General features: G+C 43.9%; 1 protein-coding gene across 5 annotated transcripts in view; it reads right to left on the reverse strand.

Moving 5' to 3' along the window:
- The window catches only part of MYO9B (myosin IXB), a 263,036-nt gene that overhangs the window by 102,973 nt on the left and 144,030 nt on the right, over positions 1-16,033 (reverse strand). For all 5 annotated transcript variants that reach the window (XM_073559836.1, XM_073559833.1, XM_073559835.1 and 2 more), the window contains 2 exons: positions 9,257-9,426; positions 6,462-7,436 (listed from right to left, as the gene is read on the reverse strand). In XM_073559836.1, the coding sequence (XP_073415937.1) occupies positions 6,462-7,436; positions 9,257-9,426 (1,145 nt within the window). The remainder of the gene's footprint in view (positions 1-6,461; positions 7,437-9,256; positions 9,427-16,033) is intronic.

Consider the following 16,033-nt stretch of genomic DNA (forward strand, 5'->3'; position numbering starts at 1 on the left):
AAACAGTCACCATTCTACGCTAACCTGGGATATCACCCTAGCATTCTTCCCAGATTACCGGTAGATACATCTTTACCAGCAGTTGCCGACAGGATCTCTTCACTTCAAAAGAACCTTGAACTTCTGAAAGAGACTTTGGGTTCCGCACAAGAGAGGTACAAGAATGCAGCTGACAGATTTCGCAAACCAACACCAACATTTAAGGTAGGAGATTTAGTCTGGTTATCTACGAAGAATTTAAAGATGAAGATCCCTTCCCCTAAGTTGGGACAGAAGTACATTGGTCCTTATAGGATCAGTGGTCTGGTAGGTGCTGTTGCATGTCGCTTAAAACTCCCAAGAACACTGAAGATACATCCTGTCTTTCATACTTCCCTACTAAAGACTGTAGTACCAAATCCTTTTCCAGGACGTTCAGCTCCTCCTCCCGATCCCGTTCTTGTGGATGGTCAAGAGCAGTTCATCGTTGAGAGGATTCTGGATTCAAGAATCTACAGAAATCGACTGCAGTATTTGATTAAATGGCAAGGCTATTCCTCAGAGGAGAATTCCTGGGAACCCGTGGATAATATTAACACCTCCCGACTGATTGAGCAGTTCCATCAAAGGTACCCTGGCAAGCCTGGTTTAGGGTCGTCCGGAGGCCGTTCTTGAGGTGGGAGTAATGTCAGTATCTAGTCCTGGAATCTGTTTCTCTTGCAATTAGACTTGCCCTTAGTTAACATGGATCTTGATGTTTCCACGTCGGCCATCTTGCTTCCTGCCAAAGCTGTATATAAAGCCAGCACCTGCTCTGATTCATTGCTTGTGTATTATGTATTGGACTTTGTGCCTCTGCAGTCCCAAGCCTGGACTTACTATCCCTGTTGGTCCTCTCTTAACGGCGGAGTCCTCTGCCAACCTGCACGTCTGGATCCCTGCCTGCTGACCGAGTGATTGCTGAACACCTGACTTCAGGAACCTCTGCCTGACTACACCTGCGGTGAAGTAAGAACTCCAGCCAGCTAGTGTGTTCCTCCGCTCTGCAAGAGTCTGTGTCTTGTGCCCGCATTGCTCAGTGACTTTGCATGCTGTGTCGCAGAGTATCAGCTCTGCTATTACCTTTTATCATATTGACTGAACATTTATCTGGACTTATATGCTATATTGCATTCAGATCATTAATACAATATTGCTTGCACAACCCACTGTCTGTAGTCTCTTTGACCTAGCCACTGGTGTCCAGTTGTATCCACTAGTATCGTGACACACACACACACACACACACACACACACACACACACACACACACACACACACACACACACACTGCCCCTCTGGAAAATACACACCACCTATTTGGAAAATATATACACACACTGCTCCCTCTGCAAAATGGTCACACACACACACTGCCCCTCTGCAAAATAGTCACGCACACACTGCCCCTCTGCAAAATACACACACATACACACACCACACACACTGCCCCTCTGTAGATTACATACACTGCCCTTAAGCAAAACACACACACACACACTGCCTCTGTCAAAACTGTGCCCCCTTTCAAAATCATATATTTAATATTCAGATCCTCCTGGAGCTCTTAACAGTGTCCATGCAGTCTCTGCTCCTCTGCTTCCCCGATGCAGGCAGCAGTGTGATGAGGTCAGTAATGTGACAATATCATAACACTGCTGCACATCGGACCCGGGGATGACACGCGCTCCTCTGCCCCAGTCCTGACACAACATTGTTCAAATGTCATTGCGTCTTTTAAACGCGAATACATTTGAGCAAGAGAAGGGAGCTGCGTGCATGCACGATGGCAGGCCTGGCATGCGTGCCCACAGAGAGGGCTCCGCATGCCTCCTCTGGCACGCGTGCCATAGGTTCATCACTACTGTCCTATAGGGTACGGAGTTCTGTTACCCTATTAGGCCTGTTTCACACTTCCGTTTTTTGACGTCCGTCAAAATCCGCCAATTTTTGAAAAAAATTTGTCCCCCATAGACTTACATTAGTGGCAGGTCCCACCCGTTTTTTGACTGATCCGCCAAGATTTTAGCGTCTCCCAGGCGGATGAGACGGACCTTGCAAGGTTTTTTTTCTTTGACGGTCCGCTATTTTGAAGTGCGCATGCCCAGAAGCTTTACTCCGGGAAGAATTTTAACCATGAAATGCCGTTCCGTAGCGGCGGTCTCTCTCTCTCTCTCTCGATTTCCAGTAAATTTCCTCTTCGCCGGATCCGACCAAATTGGCGGCCGCTGACATCCGTATGTCACATACCAGAGGCAGATCCGCTTCTTTTCATTTTTGGCGGATGTAGGCTGTCCGCCAGCAACATAAGTATGAAACAGGCCTTAACCAGGAGATGAGGTAAGAGGAGATTTTCATAGTATTCTCCAAGTCAGGGGTGGGCATTTAATTTTACCGAGGGGCCACATGAGAGACTGACTGTTGTGGAGGGCGGAATCACATAGGCTGAAATTAATTCTGCTCAATATTAATATCAACATATGATAATTGTTATATTATTGATAATTATATGAATATTAACTATCACTTAATATTGAGTAGAATTAAGTATGCTGACATTCCCCTATATATCGTTTGAACCCTAATACAAACCCTTCTGTATATCGTATGAGCCCCCCCCACAGCCCCTTATACACTGTAAGAGTCCTCCACACAGCCTCACTATATACTGCATGAGCCCCACACAGCCTCCCTATATATACTGAACGAGCTCCACACAGCCTCCCTATATACAGCACGAGACCCACACAGCCTCTTTATATACTGCATGAGGCACACACAGCCTCCCTATATACTGCATGAGGCACCCATAGCCTCACCATATACATACAGCATGAACCCCCACACAGCCTCCCTATATACAGCATGAGCCACACACAGCCTCCCGATATACACTCACTGGCCACTTTATTAGGTACACCTGTCCAACTGTGTGTTAAGACTTAATTTCTAATCAGCCAATCACATGGCGGCAACTCAGTGCATTTAGGCATGTAGACATGGTCAAGACAATCTCCTGCAGTTCAAACCGAGCATCAGTATGGGGAAGAAAGGTGATTTGAGTGCCTTTGAACGTGGCATGATTGTTGGTGCCAGAAGGGCTGGTCTGAGAATTTCAGAAACTGCTGATCTACTGGGATTTTCACGCACAACCATCTCTAGGGTTTACAGAGAATGGTCCGAAAAAGAAAAAAAATCCAGTGAGCGGCAGTTCTGTGGCCGGAAATGCCATGTTGATGCCAGAGGTCAGAGGAGAATGGGCAGACTGGTTCGAGCTGATAGAAAGGCAACAGTGACTCAAATTGCCACCCGTTACAACCAAGGTAGGCAGAAGAGCATCTCTGAACGCACAGTGCGTCGAACTTTGAGGCAGATGGGCTACAGCAGCAGAAGACCACACTGGGTACCACTCCTCTCAGCTAAGAACAGGAAACTGAGGCTACAATTTGCACAAGCTCATCGAAATTGGACAGTAGAAGATTGGAAAAACGTTGCCTGGTCTGATGAGTCTCGATTTCTGCGGCGACATTCGGATGGTAGGGTCAGAATTTGGCGTAAACAACATGAAAGCATGGATCCATCCTGCCTTGTATCAACGGTTCAGGCTGGTGGTGGTGGTGTCATGGTGTGGGGAATTTTTTCTGGGCACTCTTTGGGCCCCTTGGTACCAATTGAGCATCGTTGCAACGCCACAGCCTACCTGAGTATTGTTGCTGACCATGTCCATCCCTTTATGACCACAATGTACCCAACATCTGATGGCTACTTTCAGCAGGATAATGCGCCATGTCATAAAGCTCGAATCATCTCAGATTGGTTTCTTGAACATGACAATGAGTTTACTGTACTCAAATGGCCTCCTCAGTCACCAGATCTCAATCCAATAGAGCATCTTTGGGATGTGGTGGAACGGGAGATTCGCATCAGGGATGTGCAGCCGACAAATCTGCGCCAACTGTGTGATGCCATCATGTCAATATGGTCCAAAATCTCTGAGGAATGCTTCCAGCACCTTGTTGAATCTCTGCCACGAAGAATTGAGGCAGTTCTGAAGGCAAAAGGGGGTCCAACCCCTTACTAGCATGGTGTACCTAATAAAGTGGCCAGTGAGTGTATACTGCACAAGCCCCATACAGCCTCTCTATAAACTGCATATCCCCAATAGCCTCCCCATATAAAGCATGAACCCAACACAGCTTACCCATATACTGCGTGAGCCCTCTACAGCCTCCCCATATACTGCATGAGCCCCACACAGCCTCCCTATATACTGCATAAGCCTCACGCAGCCTCCATATATACTGAATGAGCCTCATACAGCCTCCATATACTGCATGAGCCTCACACAGCCTCCCTATACACTGCATGAGCCCCACAGAGCCTCCCTATACACTGCATGAGCCCCACACAGCCTCCCTATATACAGCACAAGGCCACACACAGCCTCCCCAAAATACTGCACGAGGCCCCACACAGCCTCCCTAAATACTGCACGAGGCCCCACACAGCCTCCCTAAATACTGCATGAGCCCCACACAGCCTCCCTATATACAGCACAAGGCCCCACACAGCCTCCCTATATACTGCACGAGGCCCCACACAGCCTACCTATACACTGCAGGAGCCACAGACAGCCTCCCTGTATACAGCACAAGGCCACACACAGCCTCCCTATATACTGCACAAGCCCCACACAGCCTCCCTATATATACTGAATCAGCTCCACAGTCTCCCCCTATACAGCACGAGCCCCGCACAGTCTCCATATATATACAGCTTGAGGTACCACACAGCTTCCCTATATACTGTATGAACCCCACACAGCCTCTCTATATACTGCATGGGCCAAACACAGTCTGCCTATATACTGCATGAGCCCCACACAGTTTGCCTATATACTGCATGAGCCCCACACAGCCTCCCCATGCGCAGCACGACACTTTCATAGCCTCCCCATGCGAGCATGACACCCCCATAGCCTCTCCATGCGCATTACGATGCTCCTATAGCCACCCCATGCAGAGCACAACACCCTGATAACTTCCCCATGCGCAGCATGACACCCCCATAGCCTCCCCAGGCCCACCCAATCATCCCATACACAAGAAAAAAATGAACACCACATACTCACTTCAGTCCCGTTCCCCAGCGCTTTGCTTCTGCTCCTGTCTCAGTGTCTCCGGTGCGCTAATTCTACGCAGTACACAGCTTACGTGATGAAATAATGTCATCGCATCAGCCGTTTCACACACTGATTGGTGGAGGAAATGGTCAGAGGCCCCTCCCTTCACTAATGAAGTCAGCGCAGATTGACCCAGCGAGTGGGCGGGTACAGTAAGGCCCGTGGGCCTCTGTTTTCCAGCCCCTCGACTGTCTTGGTCCGTGGGTCGGACTGAGACAGTCAGCGGGCCGAATGTGGCCAGCGGGCTGCACTTTGCCTAGATCTGCTCTAGGCTGATTATATTGTATGGTTGTTCTGAGGAAGTGCCTGGTTTGGAAAGAAAACAAGGGCAGTTGCTTCATTTTAAAGTTTGTGAAATCCCCTGAGGGTTAAAAATATTCACTACTCCCATAGATTAGTTCCTTAGCAACTTATTCCTGCCAAAATAGCGCTCATTCCCTTTCCAGCTCTGTGCCCAGTCGTTTTACAAGTATGGGGTACATGTGTACTCTGGAAAAATTGCACAACAAATTTTGGCATCTATTTTCTCTAGTTTCCCATGTGAAAATAAAAAATGGGGCTAAAACACTTTTGTGGGAAAAAAATGTGTTTTTTATTTTCACGGCTCAACGATAAAAATTTCTGTGAAGCACCTGGGATTTCAAGATGCTCATCACACATCTAGATAAATTCATTGAGGGGTTTACTTTCCAAAATGCAATCATTTGTGGGGGTTTTCACTGTTTAGGCACCTCAGGAGCTCTCCAAATGAGACATGGCATCCAATCTTGATTCCAGCCAATTTTGTATTCCAAAAGTCAAATGGCACTCCTATCCTTCCGAACCCTGCTGTGTGACCAAACAGTAGTTTTCCTCCACAAATGTGCTATCGGCATACTCAGGAGAATTTGCACAACAAAATTTGGGGGTCATTTTTCTCTTGCTACCTTTTTGAAAATAAAAAAATTGGGGCTAAAGTAATATTTTTGTTTGAAAAGGACATAACGCTCAGGTTTAAGGGCATAAAAAAAAGAAGCTTGAAAATTGCAAAATTTTCAAAACTTCTGATATTTTTAGAAATAAATGCAAGTTAAAGCAAACTAATTTTACCAACATCATGAAGAACAGTAGTATGTCAAGAAAAAACATCTCAGAATCACTGAGATAACTCTGGAACTCTTCAAAGTATTACCTCATAAAGTGACACTGGTCAGAATTGTAAAAATTAGCCTGTTCAGTCAGGAAGGTAAAAACAGGCTCTGGCGCAAAAGTGTTAAAATACCTTGCTGTCTTTTCCTTGCTGTCCCTCTGAAGGTTAACCTCCTCTTGCTCAGGTGTGCCTGGAATTTCTACCTGGCCAGACTCCGTTTGCCTCTTCTCTTTCCACTTTTCTGCTTTGTTTCTCAGTTTTTCATGGTCACTATACCTCTGGATGATCCCTACAGTTGGGGCTTCGACATCCAATGGAGAATTTTCCTTGTACTTTTCATCTAAAGATAGATTTTTTGAGGTTTCTTGAAGGTCCAAATGTAGATTAGTTGGCCTTTTCGGTTTTTCCAAGTTCTGATTTAGAGTTGTTGCTTCATTGACCTTTCTAAGTGATTGTTCTTTCCCTTGATCTGTCTTTTCATCTTGAGAGACTACTGTAACCTTTTCTTTGTTGCTACTACTCTGCTGCCCGATTTGTAGTATAGCTCTGTCCATGTTCTCATTCTCCTCCTGTGAGGAGTGGATATGCTTATTCTGCAGCATGTCATGAAGTAGACATCGAAGCCTCCTGTTTTCCCTTTCACGGCTACTGGATGCACGGTCAGGACTCTTCATTTCACCACTAGCTGCCACTATACGATCAGATTTCCCTTCATATGGTATATCTTGCTGTTCTGCTTGACATATTTTTTGCTCTTTACTTCCCACGTGAATCTTAGTAGTCTTGTTTCGTTCATTCTCTTTTTGAATCCTCTCATCTTCATCGGTTCTCTTTAACCACACTGGCACTTCTAGATTTGTTGCTTCACTTTGCTTTTCTTCCTTACAATCTTGCTTAGGTGCTTCCTCTTGGGCAAATTTCATATCTTTTTGTGAAGCACTGGCTACACTCATGTCCGCTAGCTTTATTTCCTCTTCTATCCTTTTACGCTCATTTTCCTTTTGGATCCTTTCCATCTGGGCTTTTTGTTCCTTCTTAATAGCCTCTTGTTTTCTTTTCTCCTCCTCTGCATCTGCTTTCCTCTTTGCTTCTAACATAATATTGAACCTTAAAAGAGAGAAATCGTTATTTCTCCTCAAACACTTAATTCATTAACTATTATAGCACCATAGCCATATTTAAGTATTCTTTTAGATGTATAACTCCCCTTTATTATTTACAAGGCACAGCATCATACATTTTGTGGCAGCTGTTCCTTGTATTGTATCTTAGTCTCATGAATAGTGCTGAGCTTCAGCACTAAGCACAGCCACTAGAAAATGTATAGCACTGTGCTGGCAAAAAAAAAGGGGATGCAACACTTTTCAGAGTGCCGTAGTTCCTTTAACTGGGGTGACATAAGTCAGACACCCACTGATCTAATCCTGATGACACATCCTATGGATAGACCATCATTAAACTACCAAATTAGTCCTATAATTAAAAATTTTTTTTTTTTTTTTTTTAGACATTCCAGTTAGTACTTGTAGTACTTCACTAAAACTCAAAATATCTACGATTGTTTAATAAGACTACTTGGAAAGATGAATATAAGACAACTTATTTGGTATATTATGGAAAGACTTGTTAAAGGGTCAATATAGCGTTTTAGAACTCCTAACTCCAATAGGTAGCGCTAGAGTTTAAGCCCTCCATTCCTATGAAGAGGATAATTGCATATTTCCCAGAAGACTATTGCATGGCTTATCAGTGTTCTTATGCTAGCCAGGCACTCTCCACAAGGAGAAAAGTTCCTAAATATACCCCCAGTCAGAGGTCTCTCACCTAGCCAAATTGGATTTTTTGCTTTGCACTGATGAAAGGCAAACACTAAAAAACAAGTGTCTGCAAATGGAGTGTTTGATTTGGCTTCTTATCTCAAGTTATTTTGCAAGGCTTGTTAAAGGTTTGATATTTGCTATTAGGATTACTACATCCAAGAGGTGGCACTAGTGTTCAAAATGTCTCCATGGCATATAGATAATGTTAGACCTGCTAAAAATTTTCCTCTGTGCTTTTTAGCCGGTTGTTCTGCCTTTTTTTTTTTTGTTTTTTTAAGGAAAAGTTGTTAATCAGTTTAGCTACCAAGAGATTTAAAAGAAACTCGGTGTAGAGCAACTGGATTTCTAATATCGAATACTATACCAACAATAGAAAAAAAAAAAAAATTGCTTAATGCAGGCACATTCACTAAAGGAAAGGTCTCAGTAGGACTGAGTCTAAAGAAGGCTGAAATGGTGTAACCTATAGGCATAAACAGTGTATAGACAAACGTGCAATTTAATGTTTTAAACATTTATATACTATATTCTCAGGAATGTTTGTATTAACTCCAGCTTTCGCTTAATCAAAGTTTTGAAAATTTGATGTTAATCAATGAGTTATCCAGGATTTTTACATTCATCAGAGGCAATCAATATTTGATGACTGGAGTCAGAATGGAAGATTCTCATTCTCTGTATACACACGCACAGCATTGTACAGATTGTTGATGCAGCTCTGTATCATGCAAGTGACAGATTATTGCATTTTTTTTTGTTTACGTTTTGTGAGCTATGACCAACATTAAAGATTTCCAAATTTCGGAAAACAAAAAAAGTTAAAAAAAAAAAAATAGAGGCTTTGGTCAAGCTCTCCAAATCCAGCGTGGAGTTTCTGCCAACATGATGTCAACAATGCAGGCACAGGAAACGGCGGTGGAGACTCAGTTGTTGGATCCGGGGAGAAGCGAGTAAAGCGCAGCTTATTTATTTAAAACAAACTGCAGCCGATGAACAGGGTTTTTACCAAAAGCAATAGAAAAAGGACTTTCAAACTACACAATCAACAAATCAGTACATACAAACTATGATATGGAAGCATAATTTAGTGTATTCGCCAAGGCTTACTTTTGCCTTTGTAAATATCCTTTGCAATGTGCTTGTAACAATCGGATAGTCCGAATCTGACCAAGAAAGAGTTTCCTCTGAAAATGACCTTTCCATGCTGCCTGGATGGATACAGCAGCATTCTTCCTAATCTCCAAGTTCCGCCTTACAAGATATGACCTCCAGTATGCCTTAAAAGAAAAAATTTATATTTTTTAGCGTTATTTTTCAGAATCGCCTGAGAAATTACTTAACAAAAAAAAGTCACACATTGCTCCAGAAAGCAACTAGAGCCGAGTTACAGCTCATTACAAACCATTCTAGTTGTCCTCTTAAAAAGATGTCAGCTCTAAACCCCCACACTGACCTGAAGGGTTTGTAATGCTACATAACTCAACTCTGCTGTATCTGAACACAGTAGCTGCGGAGATCAGAGAGAAGAGGAGGGAGTATTCATTTCTCCCCTGCATGACAATGCTTGCTTATAATTGGTCAACTTCATGCAGGAGGAAAAGAAGTACATGTCCCCCAAATAAAGATCTCTGGTAACATCCAGTTTAACTATAACAAATTATAACCTAAACTTTACAATCAGATATCTCTGCAATGGAGACGAGAGATTGAAAAATAAAACTACGTTTTACACAGCTCTGCAGTCACTATTCCATGATATGGCCAGTTAAACATACTCAAACTGGTGAAAAGTCCTTTTTAATCTAGAACGGTTACGGTATATATGTATATATAAATTTTCTTTGTACATTGTATGCTGTTTGATGGAAGCATGCCACAAGTAATGAAGATACCCTGAATACCAAATAATGTTTGTAATGGAGTAGAGCAGAGCAGGGGTGGGCAATTAATTTTCCTGAGGTGACTCATGAGAGACTGACTGTTGTGGAAGGCAGAACCAGTAGGCCAATATTCAATTCTACTCCACATAAATATATTCTAATTATACTATTGATAATTATATTATTAATTGTATCACTTAATATTGAGCAGAATTAAGTATGCCGACATCCTCTTAAATATTGTTTGAACTCAAGTACAGCCCCTTCTGTACATTGTATGAGCCCCCCTTATATACTGTAAGAACCTCCACACAGCCTATATATATATATATATATATATATATATATATATATATATATATATATCATGAGCCCCACACAGCCTCCCTATATATACTGCATGAGCCCCACACAGCCTCCCTTTATATAATGCATGAGCACCACACAGCCTCCCTTTATATAATGCATGAGCCCCACAATGCCTCCCTATATATACAGCACAAGCCCCACAGACTCCCCATATACAGTACTTTACTGCACAAGCCCCACACAGCCTCCCAATGTGCTGCATGAGACCCCCATAGCCTTCTCTTGAGCAGCACAACACCCCCTTAGCCTCCCCTTGTGCAGCACGACATCCTCATAGCCTCCCCTTGTAAAGCGCAACACCCCCACAGCCTCACCTTGTAAAGCTCAAAACCCCCATAGCCTCCCCTTGTAAAGCTCAAAACCCCTATAGCATCTCCATGCCCACCCAAAAATCCTATACACATGAAAAAAAATGAACACCACATACTCACCTCAGTCCCATTCCCTGGTGCTCTGTCTCCCTGTCTCCGATGTGCTGACTCTCCACACTGCAGCACACAGCTGACGCGACAAAATGATGTCATCGCGTCAGCTGTTTCACATGCTGATTGGTGGAGGAAGTGGCCGGAGGTCCCTCATCCACCAGTGCAGTCAGTGGTGCCTATGGAGACAGCGAGTGGGTGGGCACGGTGTTTTCCAGCCCCTCGGCTGTCTCGGTCTCCCGCGGGCCGCACTTTGACCAGGTCTGGAGTAGAGTAATAAGAATATGCATACATATTGTTTGTCTTCCATTTACTAATGGTAGTTATGGTTTATGAATAATTTTTGAGGTGGTATTTATACATCTTGGACATTTTTTTGATATGTTGAATATTGTTTGTCTCACAAATAAAAATACACCGACATTTAAAACTCTTATTGCTAGTCCGCAGGTCTTGGCTTTTTGAACATTTGTTTTTAATTTCCATAGTTTTACAGCATATTAAAAAACAATGAAAGCCGTGGTCAAAATCACTATACATAAATAAGTGCTCACATTAAATTTTTTATTCATTAAAGCGAACCTGTCAGCAGTTTTGGCCGATATAAGATGTGGCCACTGCCTTTCGCGGCTTATCTACAGGATTCTATGATGCTGTAGATAAGCCCCCGCTCCAACCTGAAAGATAAGAGAAATAGGTTTTATTATACTCACCCGGGGGGGCGGTCCGGTCCAATGGGTGCCGCAGGTACGGGTCTGGCGCCTCCCATCTTCTTGCGATGCCGCCCTCCTGAATCATTCATCGCTCCCCGGCATCTCGCTCCTGCACAGGCGTATTTCTCTGCCCTATTGAGGGTAGAGCAAAGTACTGTAGTGCGCAGGCACCGGAAAAGGTCACAGAGACCCAGTGCCTACGCATTGCAAAAATCTGCTCTGCCCTCAACAGGGCAGAGAGTATGCCTGTGCCTGTGCAGGAGCGCGATGCCGGGGAGCGATGAAGCAAGCAGGAGGGTGGCGCCGCAACAGCATGGGAGGCGCCGGACCTTCAACACCCATCGGACCGGCTTCGACTGGCTGTCGAAGTCACATGTCCCTCTCCACATAAAAAGCGGACATGTTTTGCTGGTGCCATTTTCTTAGTGTAACAGCAAGTTGTCCTATAGTTAGATAGGATCTTATCCTGTGTGAAATCAACCTTCCAGCATCTAACTAGTTTGTGCTAATAGTGCTGTGCAGGCAGGAGTCAACATTTCCTACTCAAAATCATTTGGGCTATTACTGTGTTGCAGTCATGACTCAGGAGGCCCTATTTGCTAATCAAGAGTTTTGGATAATATTGGGGTGCAGGCACCAGGCCCCATTCCTAATCCAAATCATTTGGGGCAATACTGTGTTGCATAGTTATAGATTGCCGTAAGGTAAACAAACCCCAACTTAAGATTCTGTGATATTAAAATGTAGCTTATTTCCAACCTTAAATAAATTGTGCTATATAAAACCACCGTGTCTGTATTAAATTACTGGATAGACTGTTTGTCCTAGTTACTATTTAATTTCTATTCCTTTATGGAAACTTGGTGTAAATAGGATCTTCCCCTCTCAATTACAACAGTTTTAATAATCAATTTTCCTCCACTAGCTGTTATGAGACTGAGCAGACTGCTAACTAATTTTTAATTGTTTGGCACGGACCCTGTGGTCAGTCCAAGTAACACTAAATTGTCATATTAGGAATTATTCCCGCTATTAGATGCACAAAGCTAAATCAGACTATTTTCGCTTTATAAGACACTCCGGATTATAAGACGCACCCCAAATTTTGAGGAGAAAAATAGGAAAAAATGTTTTTTTAAATAAAATGGTGGTGCCTCTTATAATCCAGGCATCTTATTGCTTACCCGGGGTGGTGGCTGCGGTGAAGCGGAGTCCCAGGGTCGCTGCTGGAGGAGGCAGGAGTGGGGAGATACGGCAGGCCGCAGGAAGGGATGAGAGGGTTCTCCGATGTGCAGCGTGCTGCCAGGGGGGGCTCGTGCGGCTGCCAGGGGGGGGGGGCTCGTGCGGCTGCCAGGGGGGTCTGTGCAGCAGCCCAAGGCTCTGCCGACATTTACCTGGTGTAGCCCGCAGCGCTGAGATCTCAGTTCCGAGATCACCATCAGCGCATGCGCCACCCCCGGCGGCGGTCGCCATATTGCCGGAGCCAATACAGAGGGAAGCGAGAGGGAGCCCCGGGGCTCTGGCCTGTCGCAAAATGTCGGCAGAGCCCCGGGATGGGAACTGGAGACACCGCTGGGCACCCGGAGACACCCACAGCGCCGACGGACACCTGGACACCCCTGCGGCCTACACCCGGTAAGGTATATCGGGTATATCCTCTCTGTAAGACGCACCCCCATTTTCCCCCCCAAGTTTGGGGGAAAAAAAGTGCGTCTTACAAAGCAGAAAATACGGTATCTCCATTAAGGGAAAATCACATATGTTAAAACTAGGATACTGACTAATATTTCATTCAGATAACTCTTTGCATAATGTGGCAGTGGACCACTCATTTTGCATATGAATACCATATATACTAACTGCCTTTAAAATATATAGTGGCAATATATTGGCAAGTGGAAAGGTTTTAAAAACTAGAGTTAGGACTGTCCCACAAGGGTTGCTTGACGTGGCGGGATCGCTTGTACATTATTTTGATCAAAATTATGTTTTTTTTATTACCTTTATGCATTATTTGCAGTTTATTTTTAAATTTTTTATTTTAGGATATTTGTGTTTTTTGTTTTGTTTTCTCTGTGTAATGGTCATGTGTTAATATGCACTTACATTATGCATACATATTAACTTACTTTCTCAGTTCAGACTCAAGTTCTTTAAAATATATAACCAGCTGCCTCTCCAACAAGTTTCACCATTGCTTGCTTCTTCAGGGAAACGAGGCTACTAACAGCTCTTTTAACCAGCTATTTAACAACCCTAGGCCCAGACCTGTCATTATCAGCCAATAAATTCTGATTACTAGTGTGGCTAGACCACAGAATTAGCACAAACGATTTATATGTTGAAATCAGACTTATTATTTCATGGCTTTATTGTGACCTCACATCATTTTTTTGGTATATTAATAAATGTAATAAATTTTACAATTCTGATATTTTGGACTTTTTCGTCGGTTTTTCTCTCGTGTTTGTATGTTCTATCTTTAACTTTGTGTACGCAGTGACATGCGTTGTATGTGGATCCATCCGCATGAGTCGTTTTGACGTGCCCGCCGAACGCAAGAAAATGCAACATGTTGCATTCGGAGGGCACTTCAAAACGACGCACACGGATGAATCCGCATACAATGCATGTCCCTGCGTACACAATGTTAAAGATAGGTACGCAGGACGCATGCGGAAGTAGGCAGAGCTTAAGGAAAGAAGTCCGCAGCACCACGCTGCGGACTCAAACGCTAATGTGAACCCGGCCTGAGTGGCAATGTAGTCAGAACTCTTTCTAATCCTAACAAAATGGGCATCATGCTGCATATAGTGCAGCAAGAAGGCACTACTCATGTGTGGGGCACTTCCATGAAGTCAAAGTCCATGATGTCTTGGTGGCGAGGTAACACTCAAGCTTGCATCCTACATCCCCTCCCGCCAACCATGAACAGAGAGGGGATCATTATCCTCTTCATTTCCTGACTGTTGTGCGTAGAGAGGGGATCATTATCCTCTTCATTTCCTGACTGTTGTGCGCCCATCACCTCTTCCTTCTCCTCAATTTGTTCCTCGGCTAGTGCACCTTCACTAACAGTCTGTCTGGTGCCGTAACCCCCCCCCCCCTCGTTTGCTGTAATCCACCCTTCCATGGCACCCGCTTGTGCGACGACAGTATGGAACTTTGAGATACACTGTGTGCAGAATTATTAGGCAAATGAGTACTTTGATCACATCATCCTTTTTATACATGTTGTCCTACTCCAAGCTGTATAGGCTTGAAAGCCAACTGCCACTTATGTAAATCAGGTGATTTGCATTTCTGTAATGAGGAGGGGTGTGGTCTAACGACATCAACACCCTATATAAGGGTTGCTTAATTATTAGGCAACTTCCTTTCTTTTGGCAAAATGGGTCAGAAGAAAGATTTGACGGACTCTGAAAAGTCAAAAATTGTGAGATGTCTTGCAGAGGGATGCAGCAGTCTTGAAATTGCCAAACTTTTGAAGCGTGATCACCGAACTATCAAGCGTTTCATGGCAAATAGCCAACAGGGTCGCAAGAAGCGTGATGATAAAAAAAGGCGCAAAATAACTGCCCATGAATTGAGGAAAATCAAGCGTCAAGCTGCCAAGATGTCATTTGCCACCAGTTTTGCCATATTTCAGAGCTGCAACGTTACTGGAGTATCAAAAAGCACAAGGTGTGCCCATACTCTAGGACATGGCCAAGGTAAGGAAGGCTGAAAAATTACCACCTTTGAACAAGAAACATAAGATAAAACGTCAAGACTGGGCCAAGAAATATCTTAAGACTGATTTTTCTAAGGTTTTATGGACTGATGAAATGCGAGTGACTCTTGATGGGCCAGATGGATGGGCCCGAGGCTGGATCAGTAAAGGGCAGAGAGCTCCACTCTGACTCAGATGCCAGAATGGTGGAAATGGGGTACTGGTAGGGGCTGGTATCATCAAAGATGAACTTGTGGGACCTTTTCGGGTTGAGGATGGAGTGAAGCTCAACTCCCACACCTACTGCCAGTTTCTGGAAGACACCTTCTTCAAGGAGTGGTACAGGATGAAGTCATTATCGTTCAAGAAAAATATGATTTTCATGCAGGACAATGCTCTATCACATGCATCCAAATACTACACAGCGTGGCTGGCCAGTAAAGGTCTAAAATAAGAAAAAATAATGACATGGTCCCCTTGTTCACCTGATCTGAACCCCATAGAGAACCTGTGGTCCCTCATAAAATGTGAGATCTACAAGGAGGGAAAATAGTACACCTCTCGGAACATTGTCCGGGAGGCTGTGGTGGCTGCTGCACGCAATATTGATCGTAAACAGATCAAGCAACTGACAGAATCTATGGATGGAAAGCTTTTGAGTGTCATCGTAAAGAAAGGTGGCTATATTGGTCACTTTTTTTTTTTTGTTGTTTTTGAAAGTCAGAAATGTTTATTTCTGAATTTTGTGTTGTTATATTAGTTTACCTGGTGAAAATAAACAAGTGAGA

The sequence above is a fragment of the Dendrobates tinctorius genome, unplaced genomic scaffold (assembly GCF_039654945.1).
Source record: "Dendrobates tinctorius isolate UK_male_01 unplaced genomic scaffold, ASM3965494v1 ptg000276l, whole genome shotgun sequence".
NCBI lineage: Eukaryota > Metazoa > Chordata > Amphibia > Anura > Dendrobatidae > Dendrobates > Dendrobates tinctorius.